The sequence below is a fragment of the Oryx dammah genome, unplaced genomic scaffold, assembly GCF_014754425.2.
Source record: "Oryx dammah isolate SB20612 unplaced genomic scaffold, SCBI_Odam_1.1 HiC_scaffold_29, whole genome shotgun sequence".
NCBI lineage: Eukaryota > Metazoa > Chordata > Mammalia > Artiodactyla > Bovidae > Oryx > Oryx dammah.
In genome coordinates, this window is record NW_024070213.1 from 82,100,014 (window position 1) to 82,125,844 (window position 25,831).

General features: G+C 39.4%; 1 protein-coding gene across 1 annotated transcript in view; it reads right to left on the reverse strand.

Moving 5' to 3' along the window:
* LOC120857918 (homeobox protein DBX2) overlaps positions 1 to 24,541 on the reverse strand; it is a 36,578-nt gene extending 12,037 nt beyond the window's left edge. Inside the window, exons 1-2 of the mRNA XM_040233812.1 lie at positions 24,142 to 24,541; positions 7,368 to 7,463 (exon numbers count right to left, since the gene is read on the reverse strand). Of these exons, the coding sequence (XP_040089746.1) occupies positions 7,368 to 7,463; positions 24,142 to 24,541 (496 nt within the window). The remainder of the gene's footprint in view (positions 1 to 7,367; positions 7,464 to 24,141) is intronic.
* Positions 24,542 to 25,831: the final 1,290 nt, after the last annotated feature.

Consider the following 25,831-nt stretch of genomic DNA (forward strand, 5'->3'; position numbering starts at 1 on the left):
CCTGTCCTTGGTCAGGACCACATAGCATCTCCAATACAGCCTGGCAACAGGGTCCTCGAATTCTACCATGCCCTTCTCACTTCATATTTTGATCTGGAATTCTTAACTTATAAATGTATCCAATCTACCATTATTATAGCCGTACGTATTAAAATTAGAGAAAGAAACTTAAATACCCAAAGGTAATGAAATGCATAAGCACATCATGTTATATCTACTAAGTGAAAATTTAAAGAACCATTAAAGATGACTAGGAAGATCAGGCAGCAGCAAGAAAAATACACTATATGATATATTAGATACATATCATGCTCACGCTAAGTAAAAATGCAGAGGAAAAGAGACTGATAAAGCAAAAAATAAAAACTAAGAGAGGCTATTGTCATACCGTTATAGACAAATAATGCATCTCCACTCTACACTTTACCTCTGATTCAGTTTTATAAGGAGAACAAGCAAACATTGTAGCAACCTTTGAGGGAGAATCTAGCCAAGTAATTGAATCATCACTGAGTGACAACTGAAGATGAACCCACTCCATCCTCCAGATGTTCATATTTAATAAGGAGAAATGTGAAAATGATAGAATCAGACATAGTACAATGAGATAAACACCCACAGACCACCGCATAGAGAACGTTTAAGCACCAGTTGAGAAGCCCTTTAGTTTTGGAGGCCAACAGAGTAAGTCCTGAGAGAGACGTGCTACCAAAAGACTAGCAATTCCTCTTGTGGGAAACCTTGACGATGGGGCAGGGAGAGCAACTGACATCTGCAGAAGCTTGAGTGTGGTGAGGACAAGGGCAAGACATGGTGAATCCAGGAAGCTCACAGAGCTTGCTACTTTTAGAGGATGCAAGTGATGAGCAGGAAGAACACAGGACATTAGCTGGGAGGTAGGGCAGGACCAGGAGTGACTGAAGCAAATTTAGGCTATAACTTGCCACAGTGATGAGTCTTCTGAGGACCTTGCATTTCAGAAGACCAACGCTTTCTGAGTTAATACAACTTCTTATTTATTCTTAACTGGCGTATAGTTGATTTACAGTGTACATCACAATTATTCAGTTACACACACATATGTATGTACACATAACTGAAATGAAAGTCACTAAGTCGTGTCCGACTCTTTGCAACCCCATGGACTATACAGTCCATGGAATTTTCCAGGCCAGATTATTGGAGTGGGTAGCTGTTCCCTTCTCTAGGGGATCTTCCCAACCCAGGGATCAAACCCAGGTCTCCCACACTGCAGGTGGATTCTTTACCAGCTGACCACCAGGGAAGTCCAAGAATACTGGAATGGGTAGCTAACCCTTCTCCAGCAGATCTTCCTGACCCAGGAATCAAACCACGGTCTCCTGCATTGCAGACAGACTCTTTACCAACTGGGCTATAAGGGAAGCCCATATATACATATATATACACACACACATATACACATGTACGCACATATATGTGTGTGTGTACTCTCAGTCTCTCAGTCATATCCAACTCCTGTAACCCATGGGCTGTAGCCTGCCAGGCTCCTCTGTCCAGGGGCTTTTCTAGGCAAGAACACTGGAGTAGGTTGCCACTTCCTGCTTCAGGGCGTCTTCCCGACTCAGGGGTTGAACCCATGCCTCCTGTATCTCCCGCATTGGCAGGCAGATTCTTTACCACTGAGCCGCTTGGGAAGCCCCATATTTTATAATACAACTTCTTAAACCTACATAAAAATATAAATAAATTTATGGCCCAATATAAGCTAATTTAAATTTTTTTCCTACATTTTTTCTAAATCAAGGTTTTGTAAATAGGGGTCATAATTCTACTCATTTAGTACTTTCTTCACTAAAATCTAAATGTTTACATAAAGCAATGTGGGTAACACTTTTAAATGCCCCTAAGACTTTTTAATAGGAACCCACAGATTTTCCTACTATGTTTTCTATTGAGCATTGAGCTATGTTAAGAACAGAAAAAAGAGATCTACAAATACAATATTCTCACCAGTGTGAAGGGTGAGAATACACACAGACCAGAGCTCATCTCTAAAAGAGAAAACTTCGGAGTAGTTGTGAGGATCAGAGGGTTAACTCCTTGGTCTGGTCCTCAGGATTCGGTGCTCTATAGCAAAAATACAACCACTGGACAAACAAAAGCCACAGCAAATATAAAGAATATTCCTTTCTTCCTTTGTCTGCTAGTTGCTTGGTTTTCCAAAGTTCTGCTCTCAATACATGAATCGCCACTGTTTTCATAAACCGACGTGGCTCAGTTTCCTACAAGAAGCATGAGAACAAGATGCTGCTTCTACCACCGCTGCTCCTCTCCACATCTCCCCTGGGAGTCTTTTGTGGGCTCTCTCTGGATCTAACTATAAACCAATGATGAACTTACCCCATTTTCCTACCTTCTAAATCTAGGAATATGAGCTCAAATTTACACCTCCAAAACAAACATAGGGACTTGAGAACTTGCTGGTGATTTAAAAGTCTCTCAGAAGCTATCAAAAAGTTACAAGCAACAAATACCTTTGATTATTCCTAAATTCATGACAAAAATATGATTTTTATGGAAACTTATAGGTGACAATAATAAATAAATACTATAAAGTAACAATGAACAGATACAGAGATTAGAGCATGCCTAGATAAGAGGCTTTAGAAGCCAGGGCCGTCAACTCAAGGTGCTATAGACTCTGCCAATTTGCAGATGTCAGTATATTATTTTATAGTATGACTTCCATATATATTTGGGGCTCACTATGTGCTGCTGTATGTGCCAACAATAAGCAGTGTGTCATGAAATCTTTACCATAATCCCAAGAGGAAGATATGAGCATCTTCATTTCCATAGGAAAAAAACTGAGGCTCTGGAAAGACAACTTCTGCAATTGAGACCGCACATGCAAGCAGAGTGAGGCCAACCAATGCTCTTTAAAACTATACTGAAGATTGTCAAAGTTACAGATGGTCGTGCAAAGAGGTCAGAAGGTGGGGAGAGCCATTAAAATGGCAGAATGACCTAGGATAACAAAGTTTTCAAAGGTATAATTCTCAGCATCTTGCGATGGCCCCCCTGTACCACCTCTCCCCCCGCCCCCAGGAATCCCTGTGTGATGTGAGCCTTATGAAAGGCACTTCAAATGGAGGTGTGCTGTGTGTAAATGATACAGGGCAATGAACAATAGAGAAACATGCAGTAGATAAACTGGTGGAGGTCTCTGTCTAGCCCAGGGTAGGCTACGACTACTACTTACGAACACCTGGGGAGAAAGAAAACTCCATTCCAGAAATGTTACTTGAATACTTTCACTGCCTCTGTGGAATTCTTGAATAGAGCCATCAACTTGGAAAAGCTATTGTCTTTGAGTCTCTGACTCCTTTAAACCTTCTTCCTGGTTGACTGAGTGTCATTTAGAGAGTACTATAGAGTACTCTCCCTTCACTATTGAGAAGTCAAAATCTATGTTCAGCTCATCACACAAAATCGCTTACATGTTCAGCACAATAACTAGACTATTTATCTGTTATCACGAACATGCTGCATCCTTCTGAAAATCTTAGAGTTCTAAAGATAAATCCTTATAAAAGAAGCTCTCAGGCAGCCTTTTGTGGGTTTCCATGGCTTTTGATGGGGCTTCCAAGTGGCACGAGTGGTAAAGAACTTGCCTGCCAATGCAGGAGACATAGAGATGCAAGTTCGATTCCTAGGTTGGGAAGATCCTCTGGAGGAGGGCACGGCAACCCACTCCAATACTCTTGCCTAGAGAATCCTATGGACAGAGGAGCCAGGCAGGCTATAGTATGTAGAGTCGTAAAGAGTCAGACACGACTAAAGCAACTTAGCATGCATGCATAGGTCTTGTTCAGTTCCCTAAACCTACTGACCACTCCAGCTGAGAGCAGAACACAGCCAGGACAGGTGAGTTTATCAAGGTGTGTGCCCAACAGAGCATCGCCACCTTTGAAAGTGACACTCTTAGGACCAACCTACAATAATAACAAGGTCCCTTTCCTGCTGCCATCAACAAAATTCTAAATTCAAATTTCAAGAGTATATTATATTCTTTTAAGTTTTAACAAGGAACGGAAGATAGTAAAATTATCTCTAAATGCAGAATGTAAGTTCACTTACCAAGAAAGCTAAAACAATTTATTCCAGAATAGTATTTCCTCACTTATATCTTCATAATGCTGCTCCAAATTTAAGCTTTGTTTTTTAATGCATAAAATTCTTGAAAGGTTAAATTCAAGTTGGGTACTCAAAGACAAAGAAATAATGATTTGATTAATTCAATGAGATATTCTACATAATTAAGACACCTACACATTTTCATGTAGTCTTTTTATTAAAGTCATTCTCTGCATAATTCCTACAACTTTCCATTTCATTTTAGCTGAGCTGTATGCTATTTTGAAAGGAACCTTATGAATACACTATCAAAGATTTTCCTTACACTGCTTTGGGGAAGAAGAGAATTTACCACTGCCTTTTAATTTTTCCCCACTGTAAGGATTGTGCTTAAATAGCTAATTAAACTATTTATTATATGTGAGAAGGGCACTGGATGAATGATTGTTTCCACATTGCAACAAGTCAATCATAAATCTAACAGGTTAACAAGAAAAACTAACTCAATTTTAAACAAGTAAATCATGTAAAGAATCAAAAAGATATTTCTCTTGCTATGGATGTGTTGATCTGATCCTAAACTTTTAGAAATAGTGAAATCAATATTATGAAACGATGAGGGCCACTGATTTTACTACTTATTAAAATTTTTAGTATAAACCATAATTTTGGCTGTCCAGGCTGAAACTACAAAATCACTTGGACAGTTCATTTTCCTTCTTTTGTGCAAATGGAAAAAAAATTAAATTCCTGGGCATAAAATCATTCTTATTAAAAACAAGAAGAAGAAAAGCCAAAAAAATGCCTTAAATAAAAACATTACTGGGCAGTTGTAAGCCTTATCAACTGTCCCTTGATATCATGAGTATTTATGTAAAATTCTTACTGACAGCCGAAATTTACCATTTCATTAATATTTGCTCCCAATACAATGAACATTATACATAAGAACATAAGAAATTCACTTCAGATTTATGACTAATGAGATGCCATCCTTTTTATTAAGAACACTGGTGACATCTCTAAGCTGTTTTAAATTGGCAACTTAGAAATGGAGACAAACGTCAGTCTGACCAGTGCTGATTTTCCACTTGTAGGTTTTATTAAATAAAAGAGATAAACACAGGGCTTTATAAGCTTCCAGGAATAAACACCACAATTTACAACAGCCATACCAAAGACACAAAGTTGGAAGGGCCGAGAAACAGATGGAGAATAAAGAGACTTGCTTAGAATGATTTTTTTCTCAATTGAGAAGATGAAGTTGTCTAGGAAATAACTTTTGACTCACTTTTATGGCCTTTATTTATTAAACTGGCCTGGGCACCAGAATACTTTTACAGCCTAGAAACTCTTATTAAAACACTACTATAAAATGAATACACTCACACACACATGAATATCCACCTGTCACATGGAATGTTTTGGCCCATTGCCTCCTACCTAAACTACACTGCCAGAGATTTTCTAAAGTAGAAGACCAGTGTTATACCAAGGTGAAATCACTGAAACTAGGTGCGGGAACTCTTTCAATCTCCACCCCTGGGATACCACACTGAAGATTAATTCCACAGAGATGCCACCACGCCACGGTATCAGATGTTTGGGGTGTTAAGTCTCTGCTCCAGCTGTTCTTTCCCAATACTCTAATATATGGTGATAAATGTTTCCTTAATCTGTACAACATTTTTCAATTACCCTCATAGGAGACCACCTTGAAGGAGCGAGTAAAAGGTTTAGTCATGGTTTCTATTTTTCTATTTGAATCAATACATTCTAGTTAAATGGACAATTAATAGGTCACTTCCAAAATAGTAGTGTATCAGTCCTGGTTAATAAACGATTCCCACAGTGGATAATGGGCCCTATGTATTCAGCAAGCCCTGTATACACTCAGCTCATCCACTAAATCCCCTTTCAGGTGGACAGGGCTATATGGGAAGATGAGCTGGAATGAGTCTATAAAAGTCAGTTTCATTCACTGCTTTATTTTTCAGCCAAGTGCTTTAAATGGTGTCCAGAAATTCACTTGGAATGTGAGACAGGAGAAAAGACTGACACACAGAGCCTCACTTTATGACCATACAAAAGGGCAACTGACCCCTGCCCGAGCCTTTTCCCTGTGCAATGGTTCCGAAAGTTTATCTGCACAGTGAAAAATCGTGGTGAGGTCGCGTGTGGCTGAGTCAAGTGAAAGTGGCGATTGGTCACGGGTCTGTCACCCATTGTGGCCAGGTCTTGGCCATGTAAAGTGCCCTGTGGGAAAGTATCAGCCCCCTAAAGAGATGCTCAGAAGCCTGCAGCTCATTAAACGGCCAGCATTTGCTGCCTCACTTGTCAGGAATCACTCTGTTGAGCAACTGCCCTCCTAAAACATTCATAAAACACATGCAGAGAGGCAACAGAGATCTGAATTCAACCACGATACAGCTCTGGACTTCAGCCTGACTCTACTCCTAGCTCACTTTTACCTGACAGAGCTGTTAACCTGAATCAATGTTTTCTCTTCGGCAGCAGAAATCCGCGTACCCCTCTGCTGGACTTCTTTATCACAAACTTGAGTCCTCCTGCCTACAGATTCTTAGTTGACCAAAAATCTCAAGAGCATTGTGAATGTTATCTCTTTTTATTTTCACTTAGACATTTTTTTCCCTTTGTGCATGTGAACGTATGTGTGCTCTTCAAGTTTCAAAGACTGTCATTCTCCCTCTATCTCAGACACTATTAAAATGACGTAATGTTTGAAGAAAAGTTCTCTTGAAAATACTTCCTACAACCCTGGTTGGTTTTCTTCAAGATCATAAGAGATGGTATTTATCTCCTTTTACAATCTTGGCAATTTTGGATTATTTTCCATGGACACCTAGTGACTTTCTGTGTCACATTTTAAACCGAATGGAAACTTTTACATAATCTCTTAGTTTTCCTTCCTTTCTTTTTTCTTCTTTAAATGAGCATCGTTCCATGTTTCAGCAAGAGCCAAGATCTTTTATATCAAATGGAAAACAAGTCACTTTCCTTGATGCGTCAGCCCTGGGTTTCAATGCTGTTAGAAACCGCTCACAATCGCACAGTGTGCTGAGGTCTGATAAATCTCTGGAAACCTCGTGAATAGGAACGCTGTGATTTTTAGCGAGGAATTAGCTCCTTGTCATTGCATTACCAATTAGTTTTCCAGAGCACATTAAATCCTGCTGCTTTGGTTTACAGAGTAACTGAGGCATTGCTGATGAAGCATAAAAACTTACTTGCAAAAGCAGTGGGGGATGCCGGGCGCCGACAGGACCCACCGCAGCACGCCGAGTAGAATGGCGGGGCGCTCAGAAAAAAAGGCTTGGAAGGCGCTGCAGAAAAAGCATTGATTGCATTGATTAGCCATTTCTTTTAGACAATATTCAAAATCCCAGTTTTCCCAAAGTCACGGGGTAAAGCCCTACATCTTCGGAGTGTTTAGTTAGCTACAATTTTTACTGGAAGTTAAGTCATTTTAAAGTAGTCTTAACAACCTAGAGGGGTGGGATGGGAAGGGAGGTGGGAAGTACATTCAAGTGGGAGGGGAGATGGATAAACCACAGCTGAGATTCATGCTGAGGTTTGGTAGAAACCAATACAAAACTGAAAAGCAATGAACCTTCAAAATAAATAAATGCATAAAGTTTAAAAGTAAATAAATAAAGTAGTCTTCATCTGTCAGAGCTTGCTGAATAACTTAATCGTGGTTTGGAAGTTATGGTATAAACACTCAAATTATCAAGACAAAACTTAATTGTTCATTTTCTGTGTGGTTATAAATAGTAAATATCAAATAGTGCTTTATTTAAAATTGCCTAGGGCAACACTGCCCAGGAGAACTCTCTGTGATAATGGACACGTCCTCTCTCTCTGCGTGTCCATTATGTATCTACTTGTCCTATATGCCACTAAGCACTTGAAATGTGGCCAGTATGTCTGCATAATTGAATTCTTCATTTCAGTTTTTTAAAGTTTAAATAGACTTGTTTGTCTAGGGGCTAACACATTGAGCAGCACAGTTCTAGATACAATACTTACCAAGAAACAATTTGTATGTTACACACTTCAGTTTAGTTTTCATAGAGATTATATTACTCCACTTTTTATTTTCAGAAGGTGCTTTGAAATATATAGACAGCTAGATTCCAAAGTTGAAAACAGTTAATTTACTGAGTAACTCAATGACAACAGTGCTTTTTTTGATCACTTTTACATGCTTAAAAGTATTTGAGAATAGTAACAACATTTAATCTCAAGTGATATCTAGTTAACCTGAAAGCATGTGTGTTTATAGTATAGGGAGTTGCCATACAATTCTGCTCTGCTCACTTTATTAAACTGTGCTATTCAGAACATTTTAAATACATATATACAGAATAGTTATCATTACTTGATATATCTTATAAAAGAAATTTTAAACTCTGTTCCTCAGCAGATGGAAAAAGGCTATAAAGGATGTCACAGAATATTAGTAGCTCTCCTGTACTGAGCACTTACTATATACCCTGGTGGCTCAGACGGTAAAGCGTCTGACTGCCTGCAAAGCAGGAGACCCAGGTTCGATCCCAGGGTTGGGAAGATCCCATGAAGAAGGAAATGGCGACCCACTCCAGTACTGCTGCTAAGTCACTTCAGTCGTGTCCGACTCTGTGCGACCCCATAGACGGCAGCCCACCAGGCTCCGCCGTCCCTGGGATTCTCCAGGCAAGAACACTGGAGTGGGTTGCCATTTCCTTCTCCAATGCATGAAAGTGAAAAGTGAAAGTGAAGTCGCTCAGTCGTGTCAGACTCTTAGTGACCCCACGGACTGCAGCCTACCAGGCCCCTCCGTCCATGGGATTTTCCAGGCTACAGTCCATGGAGTCACAAAGAGTCAGACACAACTGAGCAACTTCACTTTCACTCACTATGCCAGGCTTTGGTCAAGTGTAGTACCTTAAATACAATATGTCCTTTTGTACAGTAGGGTTTAATATAATATAAACACAGGTGATATTTCCTTAGGTGGGCAACTTGCCTTTACCATCACATAACCATCAGAGTGTCTAACACATTCTAAATAGTCAATAGATTTTTGATAAATGAATGAATAATCTTAAAACTAAGAAACAGGAAATCAGGAATTAATCTTTTCCCTGTTCCTCTGATACTCTGAAACATAGTATCTTCTGTAACAGATAACTTTTAAATCTAGAGGATGACTTGAAAATAAATATTTTTACTATTCTCCCTTTATTTTCAATGGAAACTTTTTTCACTTCTTAATCATATACAGTGAATATAAATTTTGCTGCAAATATATGCCTTTTTCAAGAACAGAGTAATTTCAGACTCATATTTTAACCAACTGAGAAGCATTCATTTATTTTACCAAGATCTTTGAAGGACATATCAAAATAAATATATAGGTACATAAAATAATTTTATGGTTTCATGGTCCTTAATGCTGTCAAATTGCAAATTAACCATAATGGAGGGTCTTTTCTATAATATGGCTACCCTGGTGGCTCAGATGGTAAAGAATTTGCCTGCAATATGGGAGACACAGGATCAATCCCTGGGTTTGGAAGATCCCTTGGAGAAGGAAATGGCTTACCCACTCCAGTATTCTTGCCTAGAGAATTCCATGGACAGAGAGGCCAGGGGGGTTATAGTCCATGGGGTCACAATATGATGAAAAGCTGTCAATGTCAATGGTTTTAGTTTTTTAATACCTGAGTTTTCAAGTAATAAAATGTCAATGCTACTTTGAAAACATGCCAACTAACCAAAGTATGAAAAAGAGATCTATTTTGGTATTCAGTAAGTTCTGATGCTTTTGAACTGTGGTGTTAGCAAAGACTCTTGAGAGTCCCTTGGACTGCAAGGAGATCCAACCAGTCCATTCTGAAGGAGATCAGCCCTGGGGTTTCTTTGGAAGGAATGATGCTAAAGCTGAAACTCTAGTAGTTTGGCCAGCTCATGCCAAGAGTTGACTCATTGGAAAAGACTCTGATGCTGGGAGGGATTGGGGGCAGGAGGAGAAGGGGATGACAGAGGATGAGATGGCTGGATGGCATCACTGACTCGATGGACGTAAGTCTGAGTGAACTCCGGGAGTTGGTGATGGACAGGGAGGCCTGCTGCTGCTAAGTCACTTCAGTCGTGTCCGACTCTATGACCCCATAGATGGCAGCCCACCAGCATACTGCGATTCATGGGGTCGCAAAGAGTCGGACACAACTGAGTGAGTAAACTGAACTGAAGTTCTATAAAACTTTTTAAAAATTGTCATTGTTAACATAAGTTGTTCTAACGCTGATTGAAACACCATCACAGAAATGATACATTACTTTATTTGAACTTAACATCTTATAAGAATAGGGCTTCCCAGGTGGTTCAGTGGTAAAGAATAATCTTCCTGCCAGTGCAGAGGTGGGTTTGAGTCCTGGGTCAGGAAGATTCCCTGGAAAAGGAAATGGCACCCCACTCCAGTATTCTTGCCTGGAAAATTCCATGGACTAAGGAGCCTGGTGGGCTTGAGTCCATGAAGTTGCAAAAGAGTTTGACACAAGTTAGCAACTAAGTAGCAACAATGTTATAATAATATGGCATTGTTTAGGCAGAGTTAAGAGTTACATTTTTTAATGTTTCTATGAATATATGAAGCACTTCGAAAAGTAGATATTAATATATATATAATAAAAGTTGTCTCATGTTTATTTTCAAGTATTTCTGTTAACCTACTTCACCTCAAACTAAGCATTCCATAGGTATTTTAAGTTATAGCTATTGTGCTGCTTGGCATTTTGTAAGTTGAGGTAAAAGAAAAAGGCTCAGCCATGTTGCATTTACATATGTGCATGTAAGCATCTATCATAATATTTGGAAACACACACAAAAATTTTTTTTTGCTCAATATCTATGTAGAAAATAAGTATGATATGGTGATACTATTGATATCAATATAAATTGATATCATATTACAATATGATAATATTGATATCATAAAAATGCACAATAGGTACAAATTACAAATTTTACTATTCTAGCCAAAACGTTTCTCAGTTTAATCCCACAGCCCTAAAAATGAAAACAAAGAATTTTTTTTAAAGTATGGTTCATTTGATACATATACACAATGGAATATTACCCAGCTATTAAAAAGAATGCATTTGAATCAGTTCTAATGAGGTGGATGAAACTGGAGCCTGTTATACAGAGTGAAGTAAGCCAGAAAGAAAAACACCAATACAGTATATTAACGCATATATATGGAATTTTAGAAAGATGGTAATGATGACCCTATATGTGAGACAGCAAAAGAGAGATAGATACAAAGAACAGACTTTTGGACTCTGTGGGAGAAGGCGAGGTGGGATGATTTGAGAGAATAGATTGATAGATGTATATTATCACATGTGAAATAGATCGCTAGTCCAGGTTCAATGCATGAAGACAAGGTGCTCAGGGCTGGTGCACTGGGATGACCCTGAGGGGTGGGATGGGAAAGGGGGTGGGAGGGAGGGCCAGGATGGGGAACACATATACACCCATGGCTGATTCATGTGAATGTATGGCAAAAAACACCACAATATTGTAAAGTAATTAGCCTCCAATTAAAAAAAAAAAAAGTACGGTTCATTTGAGACAAGTGTTCAATTAAATTCAATTGTGATAAATGAGGTTCTGAGATATAGGCTCTTAGTGTTAAATTTAACCAGAAAAAGTTTAATTGAACAGTTTTTTATATAATGCCATACTATTCTATCTTAATATAGTAAATCTGTAATCAAAATGACAGTTGCTACGTCTACTGTAGCAACTCCATAGTGGCTAAAAAACTACATGTGATATAACCAGCCTTAAAGTTCCCTTGTAAAGTATTTTCTCACCATTTAAAATCACCTAATTGACACACATATATTTACACAGAAGATTAGTTGATTCCTAATTTCTGCACATAAATACATCTTGTTTAAGCTGGTTTATGTGGAAATCACTGTGGAATTTCAATTAAGTACTCCATTTTTTTATGTGTTCCTACTTGGACATGAGTCAAATATTAATCTAACGGAGTATGTGATGGCCAGGATATTGAATGGTGTGAAGAAATAGCCATTTAAAACAAAATAAAAATAAAAATATATATTAAAAATTAAAAATATATATTACATTTTAATGTTTGTCAATCACATACTTTTACAAGCAGTGAGCAAAAAATGGAAACTCAAGTATGATAAAAAACAAAGTGACAAGTTAACAGATATGTTAAAACTTTAGCAAACCATTTAAGAACTACTTTGGAGATACTCTGAAATGGGCAGAAAACAAGGCAATTTCAAGACCGTGATATGCATTTCAAAGCCCATCAGTGCAATCTAGATGCAGTTACTTTATCATTTATCATGTTAGGAACAATTTGTTTTAAGCTTACCAAACAATATATATGACAGGAATGCCTAGTATACATAGGCGCTAGACTGGCTATGAAGTTAACACTTGCTATTTCATTTATTAATATTCATCCTCAAATGGGCATGCATCTGGATGTGATGATGACTGTTCTCAGCAGACAAGGGAAACACAGGTATTTTAGCATAATATGTATTAATAGTTCTTAGCCATGAGAGAGGACGTCAGGCACACATACTGGCAGTTACTTAGTAAGAGGCAGACATTTCTGTATCTCCCCAGCTTTCCATAAGAGAAAAACCAATGGCTTTCCCCATGGGGGTGGGGGGAATGCACACTGTTGGGTCCTGCAGCAAGATGCTAGGTTCTCTGAGCACACCACTTCAGGATACTCCAAATTTTGTATTCTGCCAACAAATCTGCCTTCTGGGTTCTGTGGGAATCTGTTTCAAGTTACAAACAAATGATTTAAAATTTCTAGAACAAAACTGTCTGAATCCAAATGACTAAACTAGCTTATTCAGAGAAAACTTTGTGAACTTTTCACTTCTTAATCACATGTTCTGACTTATCTGAAAACACAGAATCAAACTATTAATTATTTTGAATGTTTAATTAAGATGGGAACTTAGAGCCAACTTAATAGTGAACTGGCCTGATTTTTTAAAACCTAACTAGATGGTTCTGTGACAAAAGCACCCCATAGTCAAGGATGGTTACAAGCCTAGTTACAGAGAAATTATTTTCAAAATTCTGTGGTCTAGAAAGCAAGCAAAACATTTTATCGTTTTTTTTTTTTTTCACTTTCTTTACCAATGGAGAACAGAGTGTATCAAATAGGGTGAAACCATATTCTTTTTATTGTCATAGCAAACTGTGGTACTAACTGATGCAGGCTGACATTTCAAAAGAAGAATCTTAAAGACCACTAATAAAACCTTCAAATAAATTTCAGGAACCACTATGATGCTATGCCGACTGGGCAGAACATTTGAAGAAGGATGAGAAAAAGAGAAAAGGTTCCAAGATGTCTTACAAAGGCAACCAAAGGATCAAAACATACCACTGGGAAAGAATAACAGGGAATTAAATAATTTCAAAAGGATGATTTTAATGACCTCCTTCAATTGCTGGGTATATGGGTACTGGGGATAAAGAAATCTAAACTTCTGACTTTTACATATGACACAATTGAACAGACTCTCTTAAGAGGACCCCCCCCAAAAAAAAAAATCTCTAAAGAATGACAACTATCTGTCATGAGTGATAAAACCTAAGAAATATCACTTTTTGAATAAGGTATGATTTATTTTATCACACAAGCTGGAAGTAATTCGTTTATGTGATCCACATGCAAACATGCCTTCCATCACAAGACAAAGCAAGTTAAGTCATCCTCTACCTTTCTGCTCATCAAAAAATGACAGAAGTCCATTTTTTTTTTTTTTTGCTTTGAGTATTTCAGAGACAGAAAGCAAAGGTCTTAATATTCTGGTACAGTTCATGAGAAAATAAATCAAGTGCAGTGTCTACTTGTTTGATTCTGTCCTTTTAATCCCATGCAAATAATATTTACTATCTATCAAGTGCCACGTAATGCATGTGTGCTGGGATGACAAAGATTACAATAGGATAGCTTCCCTCCCTGGAAGAATTTCTAATCTTAAATGTTCCATAACTTACAGATTTGATCAAATAAATGAAATACAAATATTTCCATACTCCAAATTCAATTTTGTTCTATAAAATCTGAGGCATTTCCCATGGCCATAAGATCTTAAAAAAAATTAGTACCGTGTGTTCCCCTAACCACTGTTTGCCAACCCTGAATACACATGAGAACGATCTAGAGTGCTTTTCAAAGGTACAGAGCCCGAACCCCACAGCAATTGGGTTAAATCAGGCTGGTAGGAGTGGGTCCCCCAACATACTATTAATATTTTTTCAAAAGTTGCACACATGATTACAATGTATAGTCAGCATGAGGCCACTGAATAGAACACAAAACAATGCCTGACACACAGCAGGCCCTCAATAAATGTTAGCCTTTATTCCTACCATTATTACACAATTTGGGATTGATTCTAAGACAACAAATGAAAAGAAGCAGCATGGTTCAGACCTGCACTAAAACATAATAGCAAGTAAAAAGAAAAGAGTATTGTCAGGAAGCCTCTGTCAAGAAGGCTTTAAGCAGGAAAAGGAAACTTGACTGGGAAAGTATCTGAATGGCATAAGAAGAGAAATAAGGCATTCCAGGAAAGAAAGCTGGCATGAAAAAAAAAATAAAAGAAGGCAAGGATGATGGTGACACATAGGGCAGGTTAAGATCAGCCTGACTGCTGGACCAAGGAAAGATGTGAGCATTAAGAATGTGGTTGGACACCCCAACAATCATTTCAGCACTATTTACTAAATCCAAGGCATGAAAGCAACCTAAATGTCCACCGACAGATGAATGGATAAATAAGATGTGTGTGTGTGTGTGTTGTCCTAAGTTGCTTCAGTTGTGTCTGACTCTGAGCAACCCTATGGACTGTAGCCTGCCAGGCTCCTCTGTCCATGGAATTTTCCAGGCAAGAATACTAGAGTCAGCTGCTACACACACACACACACACACACACACACACACTGGAATATTACTCAGCCATTAAAAAGAATGAAATAATCCCATCTGCAGCAACATGGATGGACCTAGAGATTATCATACTAAGTGAAGTCAGACAAAGACAAATATTATATAATATCACTTAAAAGTACAATCTAAAAAAAATAATACAAAGTTATTTACAAAACAGAAATAGTCTCACAGACATAGAAAAGAAACTTATGGTTACCAAAGGGGATAGCAATAGGGAAGAATAAATCAGGAGCTTGGAATTAACAGATACATACTACTATCCACAAACAGATAACCCACAAGGACCTTCACTGGGAAATATACTCAATGTTTTATAAAAATCTGTAATGGGAAAGAATACGAGAAACAAGATATATATAAATATATATTTATGTATAACTGAAAAAGGAATGTGGTTGGAGGAGCTAAAGGCAGCTGATAGAATGAAGATCTTAAAGGACAAACTGAATATTTTTATTTGATCTGATAGTCAAATAGGGATAAACTTGATGATACAATCAGAGCAACTTAAAAAAAAAAATCACCTAACTATGATGGATGAGCTGTGGTGGAATAACAAGGGACTCTATGGAAGGATCCTGCTGTGGTCATATGTTGTGGCAAGAGGTAACGACCAGTTGTTTGGACACTCCCACTGGCACCTTCTCTGCTATCCTCACAACACCAACAAGTGTCTGGAGTCTGGCTTCTCATCAAGCTGGGGTACCCTGAAATCACAGTTCACTGCAAGCATCAAAGGATGCCAGAACAGCTCACACTTGAGCACCCCATAAACAGCCAGCATCCTTGTCTGCTATGTGAGTCCATGGACATCCATCTTGGGCATCCAGCTCAGCTGAGCCCACAGATGACCACAGCTGACTTCTAACTGCAATGAGATTCCAAGTGAGAACCACCAGCTGAACCTAGACAGCCCAACAAACCGTGAGCAAAAATAATCAATTGTTCCTCTAAGTGCTGACATGGTTTCCTATACAGCAATACCCCTTTTACCAGTATGCATTTTGTTTATGGCGGAATGGTGGAACTCTGTCTTTTACATCTTTCCCTGTATGTTACCAACAGGCTTTTGAGATGTGTGGCTGAAAGTCCCATGGTGAGCCTATCACCTGTGCTCCTTTTGAAATGAGACTCAAAGCAGTTACATGAATTGCTTAGGATTATATAATCAGTCATTTAAAGATCCTGACTTGAATCTAGGTTTTAAAATTAAAGAAATGCTGCTAAAACCAGCTCAGAAAACTATATATTATTTTTAAATTGACTCAGTATGCATTTTTGCTTTGGAGAAAATTTTGGCAAACTTTTGCTATAAAAGGCCAGAGAGTAAATACATTAGGCTTTGCAGGTCACGTGGTCTCTGCTGCATCTGTTCAATCTGTAGTGCAAAAGCACCTATAGAAATTTAAAAAAAAAGAAACATGCAAACAGAAATGACTCTTTTCCTGCTTTGAAGGATCAGACTGTCTTTTGGTTTCAGACCCAATATAACTCTAGAGTAGGTTCAATACTGGCTTCCCTGGTAGCTCAGCTGGTAAAGAATCCGCCTGCAATTCGGGAGACCTGGGTTTAATCTCTGGGTCGGGAAGATCCCCTGGAGGAGGGCATGGTAACCCACTCCCATATTCTTGCCTGGAGAATCCCCATTGTCAGAAGAGCCTGGTGGGCTGTCGTCTATGTGGCTGCAGAGAGTCAGACACGACTGAGCAACTAAGCACAGCACAGGTCAACACACCTAAACTCAATCTAGTCCTAGATTAGTCTATTAAAAAATTCACCAGGGCTTTGCTGGTGGTCCAGTGGTTAAGATTCCCCTGCCAATGCAGGGAGCACAGGTGTGATCCCTGGTCCCGGAAGATCCCACATGCCCTGGAGCAAACAAGCCTGTGCGTCACAACTACTGAGCCCACAAGCTCTAGAGTCCACGTGCTCCACCAGAGAAGCCACCGCAATGAGAAGCCTGCGCACAGCACCTAGAGAGTAGCCTCAGCTCACCACAACTACAGAAAGGCCACATGCAGCAGCAAAGACCCAGTGGAGCCACATAAATAACTCTTTTAAAAAAATTCACCAGCCTTCATGGGTTTTATTTCCTTTTTTTTTTTAACTTTATTTTACTTTACAATACTGTATTGGTTTTGCCATACATCAACATGAATCCGCCACGGGTGTACACGTGTTCCCAATCCTGAACCCCCCTCCCACCTCCCTCCCTGTACCATCCACCTCTGGGTCATCCCAGTGCACCAGCCCCAAACATCCTGTATCCTGCATCGAACCTGGACTGGCGATTCGTTTCTTATATGATATTATACATGTTTCAATGCCATTCTCCCAAATCATCCCACCCTCTCCCTCTCCCACAGAGTCCAAAAGACTGTTCTATACATCTGTGTCTCTTTTGCTGTCTCGCATACAGGGTTATCGTTACCATCTTTCTAAATTCCACATATATGCGTTAGTATACTGTATTGGTGTTTTTCTTTCTGGCTTACTTCACTCTGTATAATCGGCTCCAGTTTCATCCACCTCATCAGAACTGATTCAAATGTATTCTTTTTAATGGCTGAGTAATAATGCACATAAATCTTCTCAAAGAATAGCTATTTCCTTCATATAATTTAATTTTAAAAGTATTAGAGATTTAAATTTTTAAGGAACAAGAAATTTTGAGCACTCTCCAGAGGACTGCTATGCTGTGTGTGCTTAGTTGCATCCAACTCTTGCGACTCCATGGACTGTAGCCTGGCAGGCCCCTCTGTCCACAGGATTCTCCAAGCAAGAAGAGGACTGTTAGGCATGTATATATTGTACATGCTATTTCTGATGGCCACAGAATTAATGAAATCAAGGTAGCTATGGCATGCATGGTGTCTGAACATGTGAAAGAAAAGGGAAAAACCGAGTTCATCTTTGGAATATTTAAGAACAAGAAGGCAATTAAATATTTTAGCAATATATAGAAAAAAGACCTGATTTCTTTTCCCTTTCCTTTTCCCAGATGCTTTGATTCTTAAACAAAAGTTTAAAAACTTATAGAGACTTTTTGATCTCTGACTTCAGAGAGAATTTTAGTGCCTTAAGTTTACTGTTCATATAACTCACAAAAAGAGTGTGCCCCTGAAATATTCCCAACTAATAGCTGGCTGACAAAATGAATAATGCTATTAAAAATAAAATCAGTTATGGTAACTTTATATAAAAGTGATGAATCACTCAGCATTGCCAAATCAGGTACTGACTGGAGGCTAAAAGGAATGAAAGGGAGAGATTTCATTAAAAGTGGAAACATTACTGAAAGTAAAATAAAAATATTTTGGAATAAAATATACAAGGGTCTGGTAAGCACATTAGACATTAAGGCAAAAATCCAATTTTTTACTAAGAGTGTAAAATGGAAGCATGATCTAATGAAGTCTTAAAGAAGGAGAAATTCTAACAAGCATTCCTACATAGAAATCATGCTGTTTCTTTTTACAATTTGCCTTTTTGTTTCTGACAGAGTCCAGGTGTATTTGAATGAAAACAAAGTTCTTTAACTGAGTTAAAAATTATGTACCTTCACTGTGGAAAAAATTCACAGTAATAAGGTAAAAAAAAAAAACTTTATTTGGTGCCTCTGTTAGCCCATGATTAAGTGGACAAACACTATTTTTAAGAACCACAAATCAAATCTCCCCAAAAGATAGAATAAGATAGATTCAAAAGTTATGGATGATATCAACAAAGGAAATAGGATGGCGGAAAGTAGGCTGAAGAGTAAATACGGTATTTACCTCCCAATTCTAACATAAGAACACATTTGTTTAAATATCTGAAAGATGATAACATTTTTGCTTCTGTAAAAACTTTCATAGCAAAGAAGCTCAAAGTATTTTACCAGTGCAGCTATTACCTATATTGGTTCCCTTACTTTCGAGTTGCTACAATTTCTATCACTGTCCAATGACAAAACTACCCATGAGATGTTTTTGTACAGCAAAAAGAGACTATTTATGCTGGGCACAAGGAGAGAAAGGAGGTGGCACACTCCAAGAGCAATACACCGGACTCTAATGTACAGTGTTGGGTTCAGTATCTGAGCCACACTGATGGTAAACAAACATAGCTAAAATCACGGTTGACAATTCCTTTAAACTGTCCAGAACATATGGTGTCATACATCTGCAACATATAACAACATTTAGCACCCTTTGGCATCCTGATGACTCTGAACTCTCTAGATCCTCTGATTACTTCTGCTTAAATCCGTACACAATTTTCTGGGCATTCAAACCACTGTGCCTCTTAAAATAATCCCCAAATCCCTAACGTGAGTAAGAGGTAAAGGGAAAATTCTAAAATGTTCCTACTTGCCTCCTGGATTTACTCCTGTTTTATTATTAAACCTCAATAACAAAGCTTCAATACATGTGAACAGATTGAGATTTCTTGCTTTTAAAACAAAGTAGAGAAGCATGTTTTAGTGACTGGGAGAGGGACAGATACTAATGTCAGAGGCAAATAAGATGCACATAAATTGCTACCATTTTGTAATTCCAGCTCAAGACATAGAGGCAGTGTGGTTTTCTCAATCCAAAACGGGAAGTAAAAAGACTGTCTATTAGTTCAACTGGTCCTCTGAACTGCAAAACCTTCCTGAACCTGAAGAAGGTTATGAAGTTTGGGACCATACAGCAATTTATTCAGAGCTGATTCCTTATAAACTATGCAAAAGTTATTAATATGTTAATATAAATCCAAATATGTTAAGCAGCTTATTTAAAAAACACAAGTGTAATAAGAATATTGTTGGGTATTATCTACAGTTCCACCAAAGGATGTTTTAGGGTGATGGTCTGAGCAAGGAACTACTAGCATGGGCCCCATCGTTATCCTCTTCTGGGTCCCCCCTTGCCTTTGTCTTGGTTCTGGGTCAGCATTATCAACAGTCAAGATGCCATGATTTTAGTTTGCCAAAACAAAGCTAGAACGTAGCATTAGCTCAAATAAATAACAAACTCTAGCTTCATAACTTAGATCACAAAATGTTCAGCTGGACTGGAATCCTCACCTAGAATACAAGATGCTCCATTTTCTCTTCCCTCCTCAAAGTGCCTAAGGCGTAAGAGAAGCTATTTTATGTCACATTTTCACTATATCTCAGGGAAAACGGAAAAAAACTACCAGTTGGGACACAAAATACAAGTGTGGGTAGTTTAAGACAGAGTCAAGATTAATAAGTAAATAGTAGCTGGGACTGTGAGATGGACAAGAAAATCAGAGTGCACATGAGGTATTAATAGTAATAAGAAACTTAACAGTACCAGAAAAAATAAGATGGATCTGATTCTACGCTTGTCCTACTATATGGTACAACCTACTGGACAAAATTACTTTTAAAAAAAGGACAGTTTAACTCAACTCTTCAGAATAAAAAATTGCTTGCTAATCCTTTTATATGCAGCACAAGAAGTAGATTTAATAATCACTAAATTACATTCAGGAAATTATCTTTATTTCAAACATTATCTAAAATGTTTAAAATAACAAATGTCACTGAAAAGCAAGGCTATTTGTTCCACTTTGAAGAAAATAGGTTGCATAACTAAAAGAAATTTTAAATTGTTCAGATTTTTACATTTTCAAGACCTTCTTTAACATACAAAAGCATGGATATCTGAATCTAGTACAATAGCCATCAAATGATGACATTAACGAACTTCTGGGGAAGGATCTCTGATGATTATTAGGATTTACTTGACAAACCTGATTTCCACCAATACACTATGACATCCAAGCTTCTTTTTCACATACAACGTCTGTAGGTGAATCTACTCACTACCTGTTATCACATTAAACATGCCCCTCCCAAATCTTGGAGAATGTGCTCTGATTTTTAAAGTTTTTAAACTACTCTATATACACAACTTGACAACATATAGCTATGGAGTGTTCCTTTTTTTTTAACTCTAAATACTTAAAGACTTGCCGATTTTTACGAATGAAGCACAGACAGCTAAATTTCATTCATAATCTGTAAATCTGTGTTACTGTTTAACTGTCACATCTTTCAGACACATAACGAGACGAAGGGAAAGACCAATTTCCTATGGGCTCAGATATAGCATCCCAATTTGATTTATTATGAAGATACATGTAATTGGTTATCCCATAAGCCCTCATTAGTTCCTATTCAGTGAAAAACTAGTGTAAGGAATATTTGGGGCAATAGTTTTCTCTTTCACAAGATCACAGAATTTGGGGCAATATTTTTCTTTTTCACAAGATCACAGGTTTTTAAATTGATACTTCAGACAAAAAAAAGTTAGCAGGTGGAATAATCATTGTAGAAAAAATTGGCCTATTATGAGGATTAAAGCAGCTAACAATTATGAAAATGCTTGGTAAACCATAAAGTAGGACAGAACATGGACTGTAAGCTCCACAGGGGCAGAGACGGTCATCTGTTTTGTTCCCTGATTATCCCAATGGCCTGGAACAAAGTCTGGACACATGGGAGACAGTCAGTAAGCATTTGCTGAATGAATGAACTATATGGTATAATTAATAGTGGGTAACAGAAATAATGAAGCAGAAATGCATGCAGTGGCATAAATCCCCTAGTTAAATGGTGCTGTCTTTCACCAATGCACTTAAAAACAACTCTGAGGCTTTCTTACTCAATATTTAGACTAGTGCATTCAACAAATTAAGGTTGAGGGAAAAAACGGGTAATCAATACACTGAAATCATTAAAAGTCACATTCGGTGATCCACTAAGTTAATACACAGAAGATCAGAACCGGTTGTTCACTGATGTTTCAGAAAGAAATACTGTTATCGTTCTAAAAACAGTACCTTTTCTAAATCTCCTGTCTACTCTTTATAGAACGTCAATCACTATTTCATCCTCATCTAATTTTCAGGTGATAGCGAACATTGTCAGCACTCATTATAACTTCATAACTCTACACAGTACAAAAGAATTCCCACAACATTTGGCAGGACAAGAATCTGTCATTTGGAAGGACAAAACCGGAGCAGTGCTCACAAAACTGTTTTCTCTGTCAAATTATTAAAAAATGCACAAAACTGTTTTCTCTGTCAAATTATTAAAAAGTGTTTTTAAGTATATTCGTGGGCACAAATTTACAGGGTTTTAATTTTCTTCTTAAGATATTTTTCGAGTTTCAAAAATTAAATGCACTCTTTACAAGAATGATTTTTTAAAATAAAAAGTTATTTGTTCAAATAAAAATTAACCTCAGAAAGCATCAAATCTTCAATAAGGACTGAATAAAATATTAGGAGATATATGGGCCTAGAGCTATATTAAAATACTTCAAAGTGAAATTTAAATTCTCACATTCTCAATTATTCCAAAAAGCATTTTTGCATTTTGATGTTTCAATAAGGGTACAGAATGAATATGTTCTTGAAACCAAAAAGAATGTAGTTATACCCTTTACTGAATAATTGCAATATTCTGAATGAAAAGAGCAGGTATACAAAATAATTTCTCAGAGTTATTGAAATATCTGTATTTGCTTTGCATTTGGTTTACTTAAATCTAACTTGTAAAATCTACAAAGGTTGAAATTAGCTTTTTGGAGTAGCCAATCATGATCAAGAGCAACTTAAGAATCCTTGAAAAGTGACTTCTATGAACATAATGCCAAGCCATCAGAAACCACAGAAATCACTAAATTTTCTTGAAAATGTTACTTTTATGAGACACTATTTACTAGTGCTTGTTTAAACGGACCTGCTATATACGTTTCTAATTTTCCAAATACTTCAAAAAGGAGAGAGTGGCCCAGATTTCCAAGGCACATAAACTTTGCCTTTAACTGTATTTGTACCTCTCCCAGGGTGCAAAAATGCTGCTTAGAATTTAGGTTTTACACCGTGTGAATGAGACCGGTGCTCATATAATTATATTTGTTCCATTCTGTTAGTAACCATTTCAAACTGAAAGACCAGGACAGGTTCTAAACATGTTCAATTCTATAAAGTCATTAGCAATAAATTTGATCTGGCAGTTTGCTGGGACAATGAAATCTGCTGAAAAAGCGTCGATTAGTCATTCTGGACAAACCCATCAGGATTAAAAGAATGAATTAAGATCGTCTAAGGACGCAGCCAAAAAAAAAAAAATTAATCCGACTGGATCTCAGCTTTTGAGTCACTAAGACGCTTTTTCCCTTTCTCAAGGCCAACTTCGGCAGCCCCTCCGTAAGTTTTAGCTAACATAGAATTAAACTGTCCGCATTCTCTTCCCAGTCACAACACTTCGGTTTTATGCGGGAATTAAAACAAGCAAACCAAAACAGCTGGGCTAAATTCTCATTTATTTGATGAACATCCTACTCCAGGCGCCAATTCAACTGTTCTAGCTCAGCCGGAAGAAAAAGCCGGCGTCGATTTTCTTGCGTCTTAGCGATCCAAAATTTAAGAGTGGAGAAAGCCAAAACTTGGCGCAACTCTTTTTCCAAAGATCTTTGCGCGTGTTCTCCAACCGCCCCGACCGACGCTAAGGTTTGAGAGGCAAAAGCCCCCAAAGCGGGAGCGCGAGGCTCTTCAAGCCAAGAACTTTCCAGGGAGCGGGTATCTCTCCGCCTCCGAGACAGAAGCGGGCGGGTAGAGACGCTGAATTTTGGAAACCCAGTGGAATTGGTCCAGCGAGCCCAGAGATCTCGGGAGCGGGGCTGAGCTTTCGGCTAAGGCCTGAGGTGACTTCAGGATTTCTCCTGAAAGGCCTGAAATTCAAGGTAGCCCTACCACTTGTAGAAAGAAGAGGGGAAGAGGAAGCTGGTGGGATGAGATGGGGAGGAACGTCACGATTAGCGGCGGTCCGCTCCTCACTCCCGAGGCCGCATCTCCACTGATGCTCTCGGAAGCTCGAAGCCCGGGCGGATTCCTGAGCACTGGGGCGGGTGGGCCCGCGGCCCGGGAGGCGCAGCGCGCGGCTGGGGAGGGGAGGACGGGCTCACCTGGGGCTGGTGGCTGGAAGGCACAGTCCGGGTCCCCCGGAGCCCGGCCCGGCAGCCGGGCGCCGTCCGCCGAGGGGCTGAGCACTTGAAACGCCCACCGTGTGCCGTAGGGCGCCCCGCCGGGGCTGACTGGTTCTGGCGCCGGGCACAACTTGAGGGGAACCGGGCTGGCCGGCAGGGGCCGGACCTGCGCGCCCGCGCCGAGAGCCGCTGCCGAGCCGTGGTGCTGGGGCGGCGGTAGTCCGAGCGGCGGGGCGCCCCCGGCCCGCAGCAAGTTCTCGATCAGGAAACTCTTGCCCAGGTTGCCAAAGCCCGGCGCAGCCGGGAAGTTCAGGAGCGAGGAGGAAGCCACCACGTCCCAGTAGGCGCCGGCGTGGGCCGCCACGGCGCTGGGGAGCATGATGCGCGCCGGGGCCTCTGCGCGCTCGCCTCCCGCCGCGCTGGAGCACGCTCAGCCGGCAGAGGAGGCGAGGGCACCGGGGACCCTGGCGGGCTGGGGACGATATTATTTATTTGCGCTGAGCGTTGTTTTCTTAAAGGCGGGAGGAGTGAGTGTGGGAGGGGGGCTGTGCTTTTCCCCCGTCTGCGGCGTAGGCTCTGAGGACGCTGGGGGAGTCCCTCCCGCTGTCTCTGCAGATCCGGACTTTTTTTTTTTTTTCCTAGTAGGCTGGAAGGTGTGTCCAACCCATCCATTCGTGTCACCCAGCCCACAAAGTGACAGACGCGGCCAACAATAAGGGCAACCCGAGAGTCCGAGCTTTGGCGAGGGGAGGGGACGCGTAGCGGGAGGAGGAGGGGTGCGGGGGCGACGGCATCCCGGCCATAGTCCGCGAGCCTGCGCAGCCCTAGGGGAGCTTGGAGCCGGGCACAGAGCGCGGGAGGCGCTCACATTTGGAGAGCGCTCGGCAGACCACCTGTTGGACGACCCCTGGCTCTCCGGGGTTGACGTCACTTCGGGGCCACCAGTGACTCGTGACACGTGAATGGGAGTCACTAGTGTCCTGGAGGGGTATAACCATCAGAGAAAGTCACACGTGTTACTGAGACGTGCCCATGAAAAGACACGTTTTAAAGAAGGCGTTGTTTGTGTATGAAATGTGGCCCCTGTTTGTTTTTAAGAGGAAAGGAAATGAGGTTTTTTTTGGAAGACCCTTAACAAAATTTCTCAGTTTCCAGCAATTCATTTCCAGTCACTTTTTTGGTAAGATTTGACTTAGGAGTCACTTTAGAAGAGGTGATCTAATAAATTTTGATTTAGGAAAGGGGATCTTAGTTGGAGTTGATTAAATGGCAAATAACAGGTGCTTGGGTCAAAATTCCAGGAAGAAAGCCGCCACCAAAGCAAAGGTGGCCAGGGACCCTTCAGAGAGACCAGGGTGAGAACTCTGAATTCCTTAGGATTACAGCTACTCTTTTTTTTTTTCCTAGAAATGTGGTTATTTTTCAATTTATTAACAGTCTGCTAAATAGAGACTGGACAGATGAAAAAAGCTTGCGTGTCTTTAAATGTTCTAGTTAACCACAAGGCAGCTTCATTTTGGAAACTATCTTACCTTGTTAATAATAAGTTCAAACTGTGACTTCTGTCAATTCATACTTCCCACTGCCTCTCTCCTGTGCAAATTTAGATGCATTTATTTAAAATGTGGTTTTTAAAGGATGTCTTCAAAGTTTGGGATCACATGTATTG